The following is a 16978-nucleotide window of genomic DNA, read 5'->3' on the forward strand; positions in this document are numbered from 1 at the left end:
AAAAGACCACTATGTTATTGACCCATCAGCCAGCAGGGGCTAACAAGGCCATGTCATGTCAAGCAGTGATCTCTTGGTCTTGAACCTAACAACATAAACTCAACCAATATGTGTGTGTCAGGACTTCCTCACTATCTCTGATTGTGTTTGGGGCCTGTAGTGGTACAGGAATTACACACACCTTTAAATTTGTGTGGAACCAAACATACCGTGTTTTAATAAAATCTTTCAAATGTGTTCTTTCTTCAAGGTGGCCAGGCCCAAGCATTCACAAGAACATTTCGGAAAGAACAACTCAATTCAACTCAACAAACTTGCTCACACGCCAATTATAAAAAGTGCTTGCTCGATGTAGCAGTCTTCTCAGATTGTGTTTGTCACTCAGTTTTTCTAAAGGTCACTGTATTCCATACCACAGCTTTATTATGAAAAGCAATAAATAAATAAATCAGTGGATAAATGGAACCCCAAGAGCTCAAAATAAAAGTTTTATTAGAGATGACAATACATCTCCAATCACTCTTGAGTCAAGACTATGGTAAATACTATAGCCTGCATTTTGCAGTAATAGATATAACATTTTTGCTACACATATGAACCTATGGGCCTGTAAAGTGCACCATTCTTTTATCCCAACAGCTCAGTTGGAGATAAGACATAGCTCAAAAATAAATAAGTATTGAGCTGTATCTAGGATGATTTTATGGTTTTAGATAAGACCGCAAACTATTTTCAATATACTAAAGATAATAATTACTTCAACCAAAGGTTGACATATTATCCTCACTATCCTCCACGAGGAATTAGCACAATTCCACATTTCTGAACATCTACTTAGGCAGCTAACTTAAAAGTGGTGGAGGACACTTTTTTGATAATGTCAAAGGCCAATCAGCTGTAATATTGTAAAAGGTGGCCAAATTAGGCAGATACTTCTTCTTAAAAATAAATAAATAAATAAAATAAAATATGACCAAGAATGCATTTAATTTTTTGTTTAGAATGCATTTAAAAATAATAATAATAATAATGTGATCATTTTGTGTTTTGCATTGTGAATTATTGGCTAATGAAAAATCAAAACTCAAGAGACCAAATGCTCAAGTTATGAAGACAGGCACTGTTACACTAGTGCGTTTTCGTTTTAAAACAGCGTTTTAAAAATGAAAACGATCCTCGTCTACACTGGCGTTTCAGAAATGATCTCTGTCTACACTGCACAACCGAAAATGCATGTCACATGACCGCTCATGCACAATGTGTATGCGCGTACGAAAGTGTAAACTGTTGCCTCTTGCGCATGTAGGCAACTGCAGTTTTACAATACAGCGTTTGCTAAAAAGGACCACAAAGTCAGCAAAGCATGCAGTTCTGTCTCTGTGTTATTGTTTACACGGTCGTCGAGGCTGGTATGTTACAGAGCCGTTGAGAGAGACAGCTCTGGGTTGCGTTTTCCAAAAGCATTGTAACAATAACCACCAACTGTCTCTACGATCAACTTAGGCGTGCAGTGCTTTTGGGAAACACAGCCCTGATCTGATATTGCCGTGTTCAGGTAGCGTAATGTGGGCAGCCATGCCATCGTTTTCAAACGTGTCCGTTTTGGTCCGTTTACACTGAAATGCAACCCCAGGGTTTTCAATCTTAAGTGGGCCTAAGAGGGTTAGATTACCCAAAAATTTTAATTCTGTCATCGTTTACTCACTCTCTCCCACACACTCTTCATAGCTTTATATGGACAGACATTGATCGAGGCACATACATAGAGCACATCAAATATGGCAAATGGAAGCTCAGATGAGCTTGGATGACGCATGACAACAAACCTCATTGGTTCTCATGCGTCGTTTGCACGTTTGAGTTTCCGTTAACCATATATGATGTGCCCTGTAAGTCATATTTATGAAGCGATTATTACTCTTTAGGAGACTTAAACTGATCAATTCAAATGGATTACTTTTAAGATGTCTTTATGGACTTTCTGAAGCTCAAGCTCCTCATGCACTTCATGCAATCATTTGATCACTATTGGTAATACTGGTGTAATTATAGTTACAATGCTACATTTATTACTGACTTCCTCTGAGTTCTGGTCGTGTCATTCATATTTTCTAGTGTCATCCATTTTGGCTCAACATAAAAATGACTTTGTTTCAGTGGAGAGTTTTAGAGGAAAGTTCACGCTACTCCAGTGATGTATCTAAAATGATGTTATAGGAATTAAAAGGAAAAAGGAGAAAATGTTCCACTTTATTAACTGCTCTTCCTTTATCGTCCAATTTTTTCCTGATTATGTTCCGCAGGAATCCCATTTCTTTTCTATTACAATTTTTGGGGAAGTTCAGCTTATCTGTCAGCTCGATCCCATGAGAATGAGAGACAGGCTCTAATGGACATGAGGATGTGCTTGTGGAACTGCAGCCCTGGAGACCATGACATTCTCTTCTCTTCTTCTTTTCTTTTCTCTTCTCTTCTCTTCTCATTTCATAAGGTTGAGGACAGTAAATGACCAATATAAACTATATATTTGTAAATACATATTATGCATAGAATTAATAGGTATCAATCAATAGGTTGTTGCCCCACAGCAAGAAGGTCCCTGATTTGAGTCCCAGCTGAGCCAGGATGCCTTCTGTATGGAGTCTGCATTTTCTCCCTGTGTTGTTATGGGTTCTCTGGTTTACCCCACAATCCAAAGACATGTGCAAAACGTGAACTGACATTAAATTGTCTGTAGGCGTGAATGTCTGTGTTTGCCCTGTGAGGGACTGGCCATGCATACAGGGTGTTTCCTTGCCCTTGGCACAAAACTCTGGGGCAGATCCAGCATCCTCGCAACCCTATATGGCAAGCGGTTTTAAGAATAGATGGGTATTATTATAGATCTAATTTAAAAGTGGCGGAGGACACTTTTTTGATAATGTCAAAGGCCATGTGTCCAATCAGCTGTCATATTGTAAAAGGTGGCCAAATTAGGCAGATGCTAAAGACAGGTTGTGTGACATGTACTTGTTCTTCTTGCATTTATTTATTTATTTATTTTTTGTTTAGAATGCATTTTAAAAAATTGTGAATTATTGACTAATGAAAAATCAAAACTCAAGAGACCAAATATTCAAGTTATGAAGACAAACATCTTGAGTTTTTATGGTAATGTTAATAAATTACCATTAATAAATCAATATTAATGGTATTTTAAATATATTTTAGGCCTACATTTCAAAGTTGATTTTACGGACATCTTTGCTTCTAAACAATTTTAGTGTTGGCTCACCACTCAATGTCCAATGTAAAATCTGTCCTCTAACATAATGCCCTTCTTGTTTGAGTTTATGATTGTGTACTATACACGTCTAACTAGCCGCATGTTATCTTTCACCAGTTTAACGTCAACAAGACACATCCTCTCCAAATTCCTCCTTGACAGGACGGTGTGACTATATCCAGAGCCCTCCACTTCCTGCTCGGGGGCACAGCTGTTATAAGAACCTTTATTTAACCAGAGATGAGCTCATATCCTGGTAATCACGGCAAAGGGGGAGCTGCTAAAAACAGTGCCCCAATCACCAACTGGATCAGTGCCACTGGAGTTCCGCTCCAACACTGACATATCTGTCTGGCCAGCCTCATACATGCCACACATCCCTTCAGATCTCTTCAACAATCTTCAGGGTTTAAATGTATCACATTTCTCAGACCGAGAGTCCTATTCTGGGAACAGATTGTGTTTGTCAAATGTAAATAATTATATGATCAGTGGATGAGGGTTCAGGTTCAAAACAGGCATGAGCGACTGATATTTTCAGATATGTTACACAGATAAGGCTGTCTTTGTGTCGGTATCAAAAATTACAGGCCACAAAACCTGGTAGATGGAAAGAGACATACATTTCGAAGATGGATAGAATGTAAAAGGAAAGAGAGTTAAAAAGAGAGAGTGGTTCTGCACCACTCAGCTCTCTTCAACTATATTAATATTCCACACCAAGTGTCCACACTCAAGGTTATTCTCACTCTAAATTGCTGAAGATAAAAAAAGCTCTTCCTTATTAGCATTTGTGGGTAAAACCTGGCTAATCTTATTCACACTTATCCCTCTCGCTGTGACATCCTGGCCTCTGTTTTCACTTTTTCCCCACAGAAAGGTCACAACCTCATTTTCATGGTATTTTCTTGCTTAAATCTGCTTACAATGCACAGTTTCTGAAAAATAAGCACCGCATCAATGCGCAGCTTCTGAAAAATAAGCATTGCATCATAGAATAATGGCAAGTTCTCTCTTTTATTGTGCCAATGTGACGAATAGCATAAATGTATTTACAAAAATGTTTTATAATGTTGTGAGCACATTTTTATTCATGTTCACATTTAACTTTAATTTTTGCAATAGTCATAATAATTTAAATAATTTTTTTTGCCCCTGTATCTTGCGTTATTTAAGTTTTGTTGGCATTTTTACCCCAATTTCCAACCCTGATTTATATTTACTTGGATTCATTTAGCAGACGCTTTTATCTAAAGCGACTTACAAATGAGGAACACAACAAGCTATTAAACTTAAGTAGGCCTTAACAATATGAGAATACAAATACAAAGTTACTTTAAGATTGAATAATACAACTCTAATACACAGCATGGTCATGAACAGAAGAAAAAAAAATTCTGCATTTAGTGGGCCTGACTTTGTGGAGCATTTGGGATGGCTTGACATGTGAGCATCTCTTTAAGAGGGGAACTGACACTTACCCATGCTGGAGGTGATGTCACCATTCTCAGAATCTGTGCCGTGGTTATTGCCATGGTAACTATTCATCACCTCCAATTTGATCTTCTTCTTCATGGCTTCAGCAAGTGTGGCAGCTGTTAGGCCTGTCAGAGAATCAAACAGAGAGAACGAAAAAGTGTTAATTCATAATAATTCAGTTTTCTTAGCCCCCCCCCCCCAAAAAAAATTCTATCACTTCAGTTGCCCAAATCTTGTGAGAATATGTGAATAATAATTGTTAACAGATTCACCTCACTGCTTTTCTATAAATGTGCTTCATTCAAATGCTTTTGTGAAAGCAATTATGAATATTTCACATCCTATAATTGAATTTGACAGAAGAATACACTGGCACTGTAACATTAGATGATAACAACAGGTCTATTATTACCAACAGCGTCATCCCAAAGCTACAACCACACTCTGTCCCACATCACAGTTCTACAGTCAGTCAAACTACGTACCTCTGTCTAACTAACATCCGATAACAGCTGGTCCTGGATCTGTTGAAGTTGAGATCTCTTTCCCCTGTCATGCGTTGATAATTCAAGCTGCCTGGCACCTGCCCATTGTCACAAGTCTCCAATACCCCTTGTTAACTGTGTGTGTGTGTGTGTGTGTGTGTTTGCCCCAGTGCACACATGTTATAATTCAATTAAAATTAGATTAGCATCCCTTCATTGCACAGAGAGCTGCTTCTAGTCACGCGACTCAGACTGCCACTCATCTCTTTCCTCTTCCAATCGCTTTAAAACATCTCAGTAAGTCAAAATGAAGTTTTTTTTTTTAGAGTGAGATCACTTTAGTCCAGCCCCCTGAAGACGAGAAAAAAAGTTTTGGGGAATTTAGCTTTTTCCATGTAATTTAAGTTTGGAGCATCATAATCATACAAAACGAACAAAAAGTTAAATTATATTATATATGTATTATATTTTTGTGTTCTCTGTAACAAAGTGATATAATAATAATAACAAATTTGTTAGCAATACTTAATTAATTAGTAAGGGTGTGATGAGATTTTTGCACAGTATTTTTAAGAAATCATCGATGACAAAATTCATGCCTGAAAAAAAAATAGCCTGCAGGTGCATGATTAATTGCTTTCAAAAGTACAGGACTGTAAAATAAAGTGCCATCCTTAGCTTGATTCATTTATTAAATAACATTGCATGACCGTTGGCTTGACTTGCTCATTCGTACAGACAGTATTTGATCGGCTCCTGTACACTATTGGGCCTGTACGCTGTTGTACGAACAGGACAATTTGGAAGTCACACTTTCTAGTAAAATGCGATTGTTCAAACACTGACTTTGTAAAAGTAGTTCCGACGCATTTAAAATCTATCCTTTTTAAATCAACACTCTAGTCTGGGCAAACCGCTCTGAAATTTAACTTTGGCTTGCTGGCATTTGGCTGCAACGCACAACAGTTATGTGCAAATATGAGGCAAGCTCTGGCAGTGAGCTTTAGGAGTGGGGTGTTTTTTTTCTCACTCTCTCAGTTGCTCTCCAAATGCTTTCACTAAATGTCAAGATCAGAGCATGAAAGCCAAGGTCCCTATTCAGCCTGTGAAGAGGACGATATCAAAGCATTCCCCACTCTCGGTCTGCAATCCACTCAAAGAGGGAAAAAACTGTCCTCTCTCTCTCTTTCTCTCTATCTCCCTAGTGGCCTTTGAGTTTCCATCTCTGTGGCTGACATTGATAGTGTGACCTCTGCTGAAGATAAAAGAGGCCTGTGCTGTTGAGCATTTTCTTTCTCTCTCCATCACCTGCTCTTTCTAAACGAGTACAAATGTGCAGCCCTTTTTTGGGGCTCTCTTTGAGAAGTCGTAACGAGGAGACTGAGTACGCGCACATACACAAAGAGAAGGGCAGCTTAGAAGTCGGGCAGCAATTGCGCATTTAGCTTCACATGCAGAATGGACAGAATTTGTGATGCTTTAAACGACACTCTCTTGAGCAAGAGGAGAGCTGACACCACAGAGGCCGAGGTGAACATATCTCCAGGCAAAATCTAATAGGTTTTAATCATAATATCACAACACAATAAAGGGCAAATTAGAGTTGGCAAGATGAGGTTACATACTACCTCAGGCAAACCTGCATTGTGAGTGTGGAAACAATAGCTGTGTTTTGTTGGCTTTGGGCTTTTCCAAAGCACAGCATGAGTCAGATTGTTTATTTGCGTCACTTCAGATAAGTGCTGTTTAAAGTGACTGACAGAGAAGTATAACAGGCTGCAACTGGTTTGTAACAATAAGCACCATTTCAAGCAACTGAATTAAAAAGGTAAAGAAAAGAAAGAGCTGACAACTAAAGTTAGCTTCATTTGAAAATATTCTTTTCCCTGCTTGGGAAAACTACAAGTAAGCCATTCGTAGGTTGATTCTCTCCCTGAACATAAATCCCTGTATTTCGTTTTTCAGCCTCTCTAAAGATGCCTGTAACACCGTGGCCAAACTAAACGCGAATTGACAACGCAACATGCAATAAAAGGTATCTTTTCCTTGTTAATCAGAGTTTTTTTCCTACCCAAGCAATGGCAGCAATACATGACTGGGGATACTTCTTTTAGAAGTATGGTTGACAATTCAATGATTATTTCAGTTACTTATATGTTTTATACAATTCAAAAATAGCTTAATTTAAAGACCCCCATGTGGTGAAAATCAACTTTTTTAATGTTTTTTATATGTCTATGTGGTGTTTTTTAATATACTTTCAGACAAACCATGTGAAAATTCAAAATTCATTCACACCATTGCTGAGTATTTTCTCCTTAAAACACCAGTGAACCTAAAGGTGGTTTGAAATAGCCGAAGCGCCACAAACTACCATGTAGCCAATCACGTCAGCAGCATGCTGGTGGACTTTAGCATATCATGACCGCTCAGAAGCAAGAGAAGCCAGGTTATCCTGGTATATTTTTCTGTTGAAAAATCAGTACATTTAGCAATATAGCGGGTAAATTATGTATATGATGTATATTACGATGTTATGATGAATTATATGCCTTTCTCTGATGACACTCTAAGTTGTTCAAAGCGTTTCTAAGGATGCTGGTTTCTAAGGGTGCTTTCACACTTGATTCGATTGCCTGGACTGAACCCGAGTTCGATTGCTCCCCCCTCCCCCTGCCCCCGCTGGACTGTGTTCATGTTATATTATTTGAGTCCGAACCATTTTTTTTACAATCTATGGTCCGAACCAGGGTGTGTTTCAAAAAGCAGCAGCTGTTTACCCGGTTGCTTAGTAACGACAGCGAGCATGAAGGCGGCAAAATGCATAGCGTTGCTCACCTCACTTCTATATTTTTGTTTATGAACCGTTGGTTTTGTTTCCAAAGCTTCAGTACGTAATGGCACTTGCGTCTATCTACCGCGAATGTACTGCAAATGCTCTAAAGAGTGAACGAACACACATTTTTATCAAATCATACGTCATTAATAGCGGTTCACTTCCGCGATTTAGCATGACTGCGTTCACATCAACAGCGAACCGTACCAGAGTTCACATGAACCGTACCCCAGACCGGCAGGTGCTCACCAGAGCTCGGAAGACAGCGTTCACGTCATCCATTCCAAATGAACCGAACTCTGACGTCAATCGAACCCAGTTTCGCACCAAAACTGCTAGTGTGAAAATACCCTAAAAGGCAGACTGAGATGTGAATGCATGGTTTGTGTAACATTAGGAACACATTATTTGCTGTTTGATAACGTAGTCGAGCAAAAGACTAATCATATTAATCACCGCTATGTGTCCAGCGTTGTAAAGAGCTACACCATTGAGCAGTGTTTACTACAGTAAAGTTGACCGAGTGGATCTCTGAGCTGGTGTGTGTGATTGGAGGCGGGGATAATTAGCATATTCATGAATCCGTATATACTAAATGAAGCAAGGGTGTAGAGTTAAAATAAAGCTATTTTAAGGCATGAAGATTTTTTTTTCACTGGAAAAAGCGTTTAAATATGTCATTTTGGTGATCAAAGATGAGTTTTAAGGGATAAAATGATTGACTACAGGCAGGGGGGGACTTTAAATTATTTATGCATGACTTTAATACCCATAATGAAAGAGACAATGAATAATTAATCTTGGATTTTGAAGATAACTTTACACACCAAGGGCCAGATTTACTAAACAGGGCAAATTAGCGTGAGCGCAATTCCATGAAAGCGCCGATGGGAGTGGACAGTTCTGTGCGTGATCTACTGACGACACGCAAATTAAAGAACACAGACACAGCCGGATCATTTCCATAATGACCAGCGCAATCTACCTGTTAGCGTTCAGCTTTGACACACGCTTTTTTGGGGCGGTAAATAATGCCGCAAACACCAGTAAATTTACAAGAGTAAACCTTAGTAAATCACCATTGCGTTATTCATTTAAATACTCTCCTCCCATAAATGTGCCTGAAAGGGAAACTCCTACAAATGCATATGCAATAAGGTCAGCTGCAAAAATAACCCTGTCCACGCCTTTTCTGCGCTAATGTATCACTGCGTGCTTTAGTAAATCCTGACAGTAGTTTTTTAACGGCAAAAGAGGGTTTGCGCTGGCGCAAGCTGTTACTAAACGTTATCATTTTCACAAATTCACATTTTAGTTGTTTACATGGAGACGGTAAAGGCATAGTTTTCAAAAACGTGCATTTTTAGGCCCCCAAAACGATGTTGTCGTATAAATGAACGGCCAAAATGCATAAAACGTTTTCCGGTCTCAGGTGAAAGCGGTGTTGCGTAAACATACCTTTAAAGGAAACAATAATGTTCAAACTGTGAACTTTATGTGAACAAACAAGTGTAGTCAGTGACAAGAATTGTATCAGTCACTGAGTATGTATTTTGAATAATGTTAACTTGGCTAATTTTGTATTCATTTATTTTGTTGCAAGTGCGAGACAGCAGTGTGTTTATGGGAAGAGCCCACACGCTCTTCTGATTGGATGTGATTTGGGATTTATTTTGTTGCGTCTTGTAGACGCTTTTCTGTTGTCAACAGACAAATTGCTTGCCGCCGGAATTTTACTTTGTTGTATCTGGTTAGGACACAGTGTAAGTCTTCATCTACACGATTAATTGACTGCTTCCTTTTCCTATTCTCCTTTCACTTTTAATTATGAATGCTGATTTGATCATCTTAAATTCTGCTTTTCTCATTTTAGAAGGAATGAGATTTGTTTGTTCTGGCAGTAACAGCGAGGTAGGAGCATTTCCTCATTTTCTTACCAGTGTGAGACATCATTCCTGAGGACATGAGTCCAGATACGGAGTGGGGCAGGACGTGAGGGCTCTCGGGTGATGTCACGCTCTGGGTCCTTTTGGGAGGTCTGCCAGGTCTGGAGCTGAAAGATGAACAATGTCAGACAAGCATTTCATTTTGGTTACATGTAACAACCCATCTAGAAGCCAATGCACTGCTTGCACATTGCAAGTTGCAGTGTAGACAGTTTTGTTGATTATAATGGGAATGCTGTAGTTTTACTGCATCACGTCACTCACTTGAAGAGTAGACATGGTACAGAATGATTAGAAACTACCAAGTAGGCCTGAGGCTAGTTGTCACACAGGGAAGTTGTCAAAAGGGCTATATCTCAGTAACTACTGAATGTGCTCAAATATCCAGTTACACAAATGTGTGTTTTCTATTGCTGTGGTTTTGTATGCTAGTTTCAAACATCCATTTTAAAATGTTCTTAACAATAATAGTTTAGTGATTTCTGTCCTCCAAACTCATCATATTTAGCCTTTGTAAACAATGGATAAATAAAAATCAACTGGTATCGTTTGATATTTTAATAAAAATAATTCACTGTTTATATTCTGCTGAAAAGTTGATAATATGTTGTCCCAGTCCCATCAGGGCAAGTTGTCACAGAACAGCTTTTTTTGTAGCCAAGACTTGTAGCCAAGGTATTATGTTTATAAATACACAAATTGACCCGCTCTGAAAAATGATCACGGGGTAAAAAGTGTGACGACTAGCTATTTAACTAACTATTAAATAAATAAATAAAATGAAGCATGATTAGCACACACTCACACACCCATTTGTGTTCAGAGCTGAACTCATCTACTATGCATACTAGCATGCGTCAGTAAATACTCTCAAGGACAGTCTTTTTTCTGCCATCTCTTGTACCCCCCTCCCTTCTCTTTTTTCCCTCTCTCTAATTAGATCACACAGCAGACACATCTCCCTTTTCCATAATCAGCCGATTTTTTTGCTCATGTATAATGCATGCTGCACACCTTGTTACCTGCTCTTGTGCATTCATGTGCAATTTAAATTTGTTGGGTTTACAGTACATGTGCTAAAATCAGCCCCGGCTCTCTGTAGCAAATAACATCTGCATTAACTTGAGGTGTTTATCTAGACAACCAGGTTTACCTAATGGAGTCTAAATGGGATGGGAAGTAGGTTATGGTCCATTTCCACTCGTTTGACTCGACACTTTTGATTGCTCTGACCCTCTGTGCATCTCTATCTGTACCTATAAGCAGGTGTCAGATTTTAGGGAAACCTTTAATGGAAAGAATTTAAAAGAAACTTTATCATTTAGCTTAGCATTCTAGAAAAAAAAAATCCTCTATTTCACACAGAGCCTCCGCTCACACCTCCCCCAGAGCTTGTGAGCGCCAATCATCCTTCATAAAATATTAAAGTCCTCACCGTTTGCCCTTTTAAAATCTCCCTCTCCCAATTCCCTAATTGTAGTGTTTCTTTATCTGTCCACTGCAGAGAGTAAATAAATGAACAAAATAGCTATTTTATCACAGCGCCTGACCTTTGAAATGGGAGAGGATTATCACAGGTTTATTTCTCACCCCATTCTCTCACTCTACACACACACACACACACACTCACAACAGGAGTCTGTGTGTGTGTGTGTGCGTGTTTGTCTTTGACAGAGATGATGACTGCTGTGGTACACATGGACTCATTTTTTGTCTGGATCTATAAATTTAATTTAAAAAAGGTTCAAATTAAACTCATACATATAATAACTTAATTACACCTAATCTATAATTAAATGTTTTGCATTTCTGAAATAATATTTTTTTTTTTAAATAGTGTAGGGAGCTTTAAGTAAAAAATGCCAGGGTGATCCCAGTAACAGGGAACGTTCTCAGAAATTGGGCTAATGTTCTGGCAACATTTTCACAAAGTTATGGACAAACATTCTTCCAGTAATGTAAATAGAATGTTTGTTCAAAGTTATCTGGTCTTAAATGTTCTCAAAATGTTAACACAAAAACATTATTTACTCATTGTTCATGGAATGTTTTTGGAATGTTACTATTTGTTTCATTCCCATAGTAACATTCCCATGTTTTCAAAATGATAAAATAGAATGTTTTCTTAACGCTTGCAGAACCGCTTTTAAAACATGGATGTTTTGAACGTCCAGAGAGAACATTCAGAGATAACGTTTTCATAACTTGCAAAAAAATTCTGCTGGGATACTGTCCTAATATCAGAACAAAGAACAAAAGTGCCACAGTTTGCTCAGGAACGAACCAGGAGTAAAACAAAAGACTGACAATGAGAGAACAACAGGAGCTTAAGAAGTCACAAGACACACATTAACACAAACAATAGCGGACTGGGAACTAACTCAAACTGAGGACTTAAATACACAGAGCAAACAAATCAAACTAGATGGCATACAGTTGAAAGGAAATTAATATCTAGGCAAATCAAATCAGTGACTATGACAACCAATAAGGAGCGGGAACATGGGAAATTTGTCAAACTAAACAGGCAAAACAGGAACAACAGGTAAACAACAGAACAGAATACAACAGTTACAAAAAGCATCATTAAAATAATTAAATTCTTGAGAAGAAAACCTTAAGTGCAGTTTGCCATGTTTTATTATTATTATTATTTTAATTTTAATAAAACTGCTTCACTACTTATTAATATTTGAAAAGAAAACGTGAGTACACACACAGTATAAGAAACAAAAAACAGGAAATTAAATCACAGAGAGGACCCCGGCAGACACTTATGACGATGTGACAAGGTCAGTACGGTTATTTCAGATTGTAAAATAGGATAAAAACTCTGTAAAATCTTAATGATATTTAATTATTAATTCAAGACATTGGGATAAAATATTACTTTTTACTTGGTTGTCAGGGTTATGTTGTCATCCCATGTTTCCCTGTGTGTGTGTGTGTGTGTGTGTGTGTGTGTGTGTGTGTGTGTGTGTGTGTGTGTGTGTGTGTGTGTGTGTGTGTGTGTGTGTGTGTGTGTGTGTGTGTGTGTGTGTGTGTGTGTGTGTGTGTGTGTGTGTGTGTGTGTGTGTGTGTGTGTGTGTGTGTGTGTGTGTGTGTCTGTTTGTTCCTTTGATTGATTCATCCCGCTCACCTGTTGTTCATTAATTAACTAATTAGTTCCCTTTGTTTGCTCTGTGTATATAAGCCCTTTGTTCGGTATTGTTTGTGTCAAGTATGTAGTTTTCACTCTTATTCTCCTGTGTGTTCTTGTTTGTGATTAAAAGTTACTTGCTTATCTTTGACTAGTGCGTGTGCGTTACATTGGTTGCACCACCTGACATTTTTTGTCATTAAATGAACTTTTTTTAAAAGGCATAATATGTTTCAAAAAGTGTACACATTACTAAGAATTTGGCACAATTTTTCCTTTTCTTTATTATAGACACTATTATTTGAATTGGCCCAAATGACAACACCGTGGCATGAACAGCATTATTTCAGCTCACATTCTATTGCATTTCTTTCTCTCATGAACTCTCACACATGTATATAGAAACACATTTCATATATGTTTCTAGATATGAGATCTAGGTGGTCTTTTCCCTCTGTGGTCTTAGTTTTCCTCTTTACTAACAACCAGTTGAAACCCACGCAGTTTCGTGTTTTATACAAACTCGACCAAAAACACACGCACGTATCTGCGCAATCACAATCATCTTCTGATTCTGTTTACAATAACAGCATACTCTGAGAGATGTGCTAGAACGTTAGTGCTAATGACGCAGTTCTGGTGAAGAACTGTCTTCTCTCTTCCAACAGCCATGCTGAATGCCTAACAGGCTGACGTTTTTAATAATTCCTAATGGGGCGATATTTTAATTAAACTGATACTGATGGAATCAGATTAAATGTGGTTAAGCCGTTCAGCGGAAATGACTCAAGAAATTCAAAGAGAGATCAGGAGATAAGGCACCATTTTAACTCTCACTCTCTCCCTGTATGATTCATTAACTACGACCCCCTTCCGTTCGCAAAATGAAGAGTTTTTTTATCACTGCAATTTTTCTAGATACTTCATTTGAGAGGACAGATGTGCACAGGAAACAAGACTTAAGATTAACATGGTAGTCTATGAAAGAGTGAGTCAGAGGGGGAGAAAGAGAGAGAGAACAAAAATGCAACGTACAACTCAGGGTGCCTTTGAGGACATTTAATTAAAATCTAATCCTGCATTCATTAAGGCTCACATAAATTAAGCTGTCATTCATAAGATTTATGGATTCTCATTTGCATACCACATACAATTCATCAATTACTGGGGTATGAAAGGGGCACAACCCCCTCTGGGCTGCCCATTGCCACACAAACAAAAGAGGGGGGGTGCAGAGAGAAATAGAGGAAGGGGGGTCTAATTCTCCTGATTTCCACTGACAAACATTCAGACGTACTTTTCAATTATTATGTCCAACTGAAGCTGTAAATAGGGATTGATCTGTGTCCAAAGCGCAAAGAGATAAGGCAGGATGGTCAAAGCAGGAGGTACAGTATTTCAGAGAGGTCACTGATTACTTTAAATTACAGAAACAGAAAAAGGGAACTAAGAGAGACAGATACCTCAATCACTTATCTCTACAATAACTACCCGTTTCACTATAAAGCTGTCATTCTGGATAAGCTGGAGAAAACAAACAAGTCAAAAAAGAATGAGAACCATATTATTATTCAGGGTTAATGAAGCAAAGAAAAAGACACTGTGTGTGGATTTGCCAAAAAAAAGCATTAAAAACACAATACTTGACTCGTAAGACACTTCTTTTGCATTATAGCGAGTGTTTAGCTAGTTTTAGCTAGTAAGTGTTGCCTCAGATGGGGTTTAAAACTATTTATATTCAGTAATATTAATAATTTGACTGCACTGACACTATCAGATGAGAACAAGTTATTGACCTGAATTCAAGTTGATTACACTGGATAATGACACTATTGTCTTCTGTAGAGATTACTTTGAAGTTTGCAACCTTAAAATATTTCTTGAACTGAATTGAGCCCAATGATGACACTACTGCATTCCGTGGAGATGTCTTTGAAGTCATCTCATAATTGATATAACTGCAAGATTGACACAGATATTGAACTGAGCGAATAACGACACTGCTGTCTTCTGTAGAGGTGCTTTACAGTCGAAACTGAATTTGCTTTTGATGAATTTTGCAACATTAACACTGCTATTTTCCTGTTTATTACTGTCAAGCTGCTTTGAAACAATATGTATTGTATAAATGTGACTTGACATGAATACATATAAGCTAATATGAATTGAAGACAAAACAAATAGGAAAACGTTTAGAAGGAAATGCTCTTTGATGAAAAAAAAGCCCAACTGAAAGGATAAGAGCAAACATCCTTTATTCTGAGCTCAAACAGGAAGTTCCTTCATGATGGGGCGTAATCGGAGCTCTTATCGCAGTGAAAGACTGAACCCAAATAGTCCACTGTTTGTGTTTCAATCTGCGGCTCTCTGTGATGAATGAAATGTAAATAAGTGTTGTGGCCCCTGCAGGGGGACGAAGAAAGAAAGGGAGAGAAAAAGACAGACAGAGACTTAACATCTGTCCCATACACACACAGACACTTCAACATTCTTGTTCCCAAAGCATACGTGCACACACACAAATATTCACATGCACAGGAAATAACAGCAATGGAAAAAAAACAGTACTGTAAACATTTTACAAACAGACTGCTTCCTCAAACAGACACACATTCACACACAAACAAGCTCACCAACAAACTTCAAGAAGATCAGTCAGTGAGTCAGTTAAGACTGTGTGTGTTACAGTAATATACTCTTTGGCGTGGTTCAGCAAGCCAGCTTGCTTTTACAAGCCTGTTTACATTATAAATAAAAACTCATATCATAATCATAACAGATTATACTCACAATTACAAAATATGATTGATGAAATTATATTTAATTTACAAAGCTCCAGAGCTCAAGAGTCTATCAGTTTATATTAAACACTAATCAGAGGATCATGTAAACACACTTAAATGTGTTCATGAGAAAGTCTGTGAAAAATGTATAGTCTGAAAAAACAAATAAACGTAATGAACGAACTAAATGAAAACATGGGATTGTGTAGCCAGACACACATGGGGTGGAAATTAATGGTGAGCAAAGGATGAGTGTAATGGACTATTTAGGAGTTGTTGACTTGTCTTGTATGTTAGTAAATAAGTACCATGTGAAGTGAACCATTACACCACTGTCTTGCTTTGTGTAAGCCGGGCATTTCATAAGGTCATTTTAAAAACATGTCAGGCTAAGCTGAAGTTCAACTAGTTTTAAGAGACTTCCAAATGAATACCGAGACACACAAGTTTAGGATCTGTAAGATTTTTAAATGTTTTTAAAATAACTCTCTTTTGCTCACCGAGGCTGCATTTATTTGATCCAAAATACAGTAAAAATTGTAAATACAGTAATATTGTGAAATAGTATTAGAATTTAAAATAACTGTTTTCTATTCGAAAATATTGTAAAATATAATGGTAACACTTTACACTAAGGTTGTATTAGTTAACATTTGTTAATGCTTTAGTTAACATTAACTAACCATGAACAACACCTCTGTTCAGCATTAGTTCATCTTTGTTAACGTCAGTTCATAAAAATACAGCTGTTCATGTTAGTTCACAGTGCATGAACTAATGTTAACAAGATTTGAATAATGCATTAGTAAATGTTGAAATGAACATTAACAAAGATAAATAAATGCTTTATAAGTGCAGTTCATTATTAGTTCATGTTAACTAATGTAGTTGACTAATGTTAACTAATGAATCTTATTGTAAAGAGTTCCCAATGTAATTTATTCCAGTGATGGTAAAGCTGAGTTTTCAGCATCATTTCTAAACACAGACTGGAGTATGTTTGCTTCTCAAGCCACCAGTGGCGCTCACACGGACATTGACTCCT

At 37.7% G+C, this 16978-nt stretch overlaps 1 protein-coding gene across 1 annotated transcript in view; it reads right to left on the reverse strand.

Moving 5' to 3' along the window:
- dachc (dachshund c) overlaps positions 1–16978 on the reverse strand; it is a 67580-nt gene that overhangs the window by 29129 nt on the left and 21473 nt on the right. The window contains exons 2-3 of the mRNA XM_079813063.1: positions 10003–10118; positions 4747–4869 (exon numbers count right to left, since the gene is read on the reverse strand). Of these exons, the coding sequence (XP_079669189.1) occupies positions 4747–4869; positions 10003–10118 (239 nt within the window). The remainder of the gene's footprint in view (positions 1–4746; positions 4870–10002; positions 10119–16978) is intronic.

Source organism: Gobio gobio (assembly GCF_949357685.1).
Source record: "Gobio gobio genome assembly, chromosome: 3".
Taxonomy (NCBI): Eukaryota; Metazoa; Chordata; class Actinopteri; order Cypriniformes; family Gobionidae; genus Gobio; species Gobio gobio.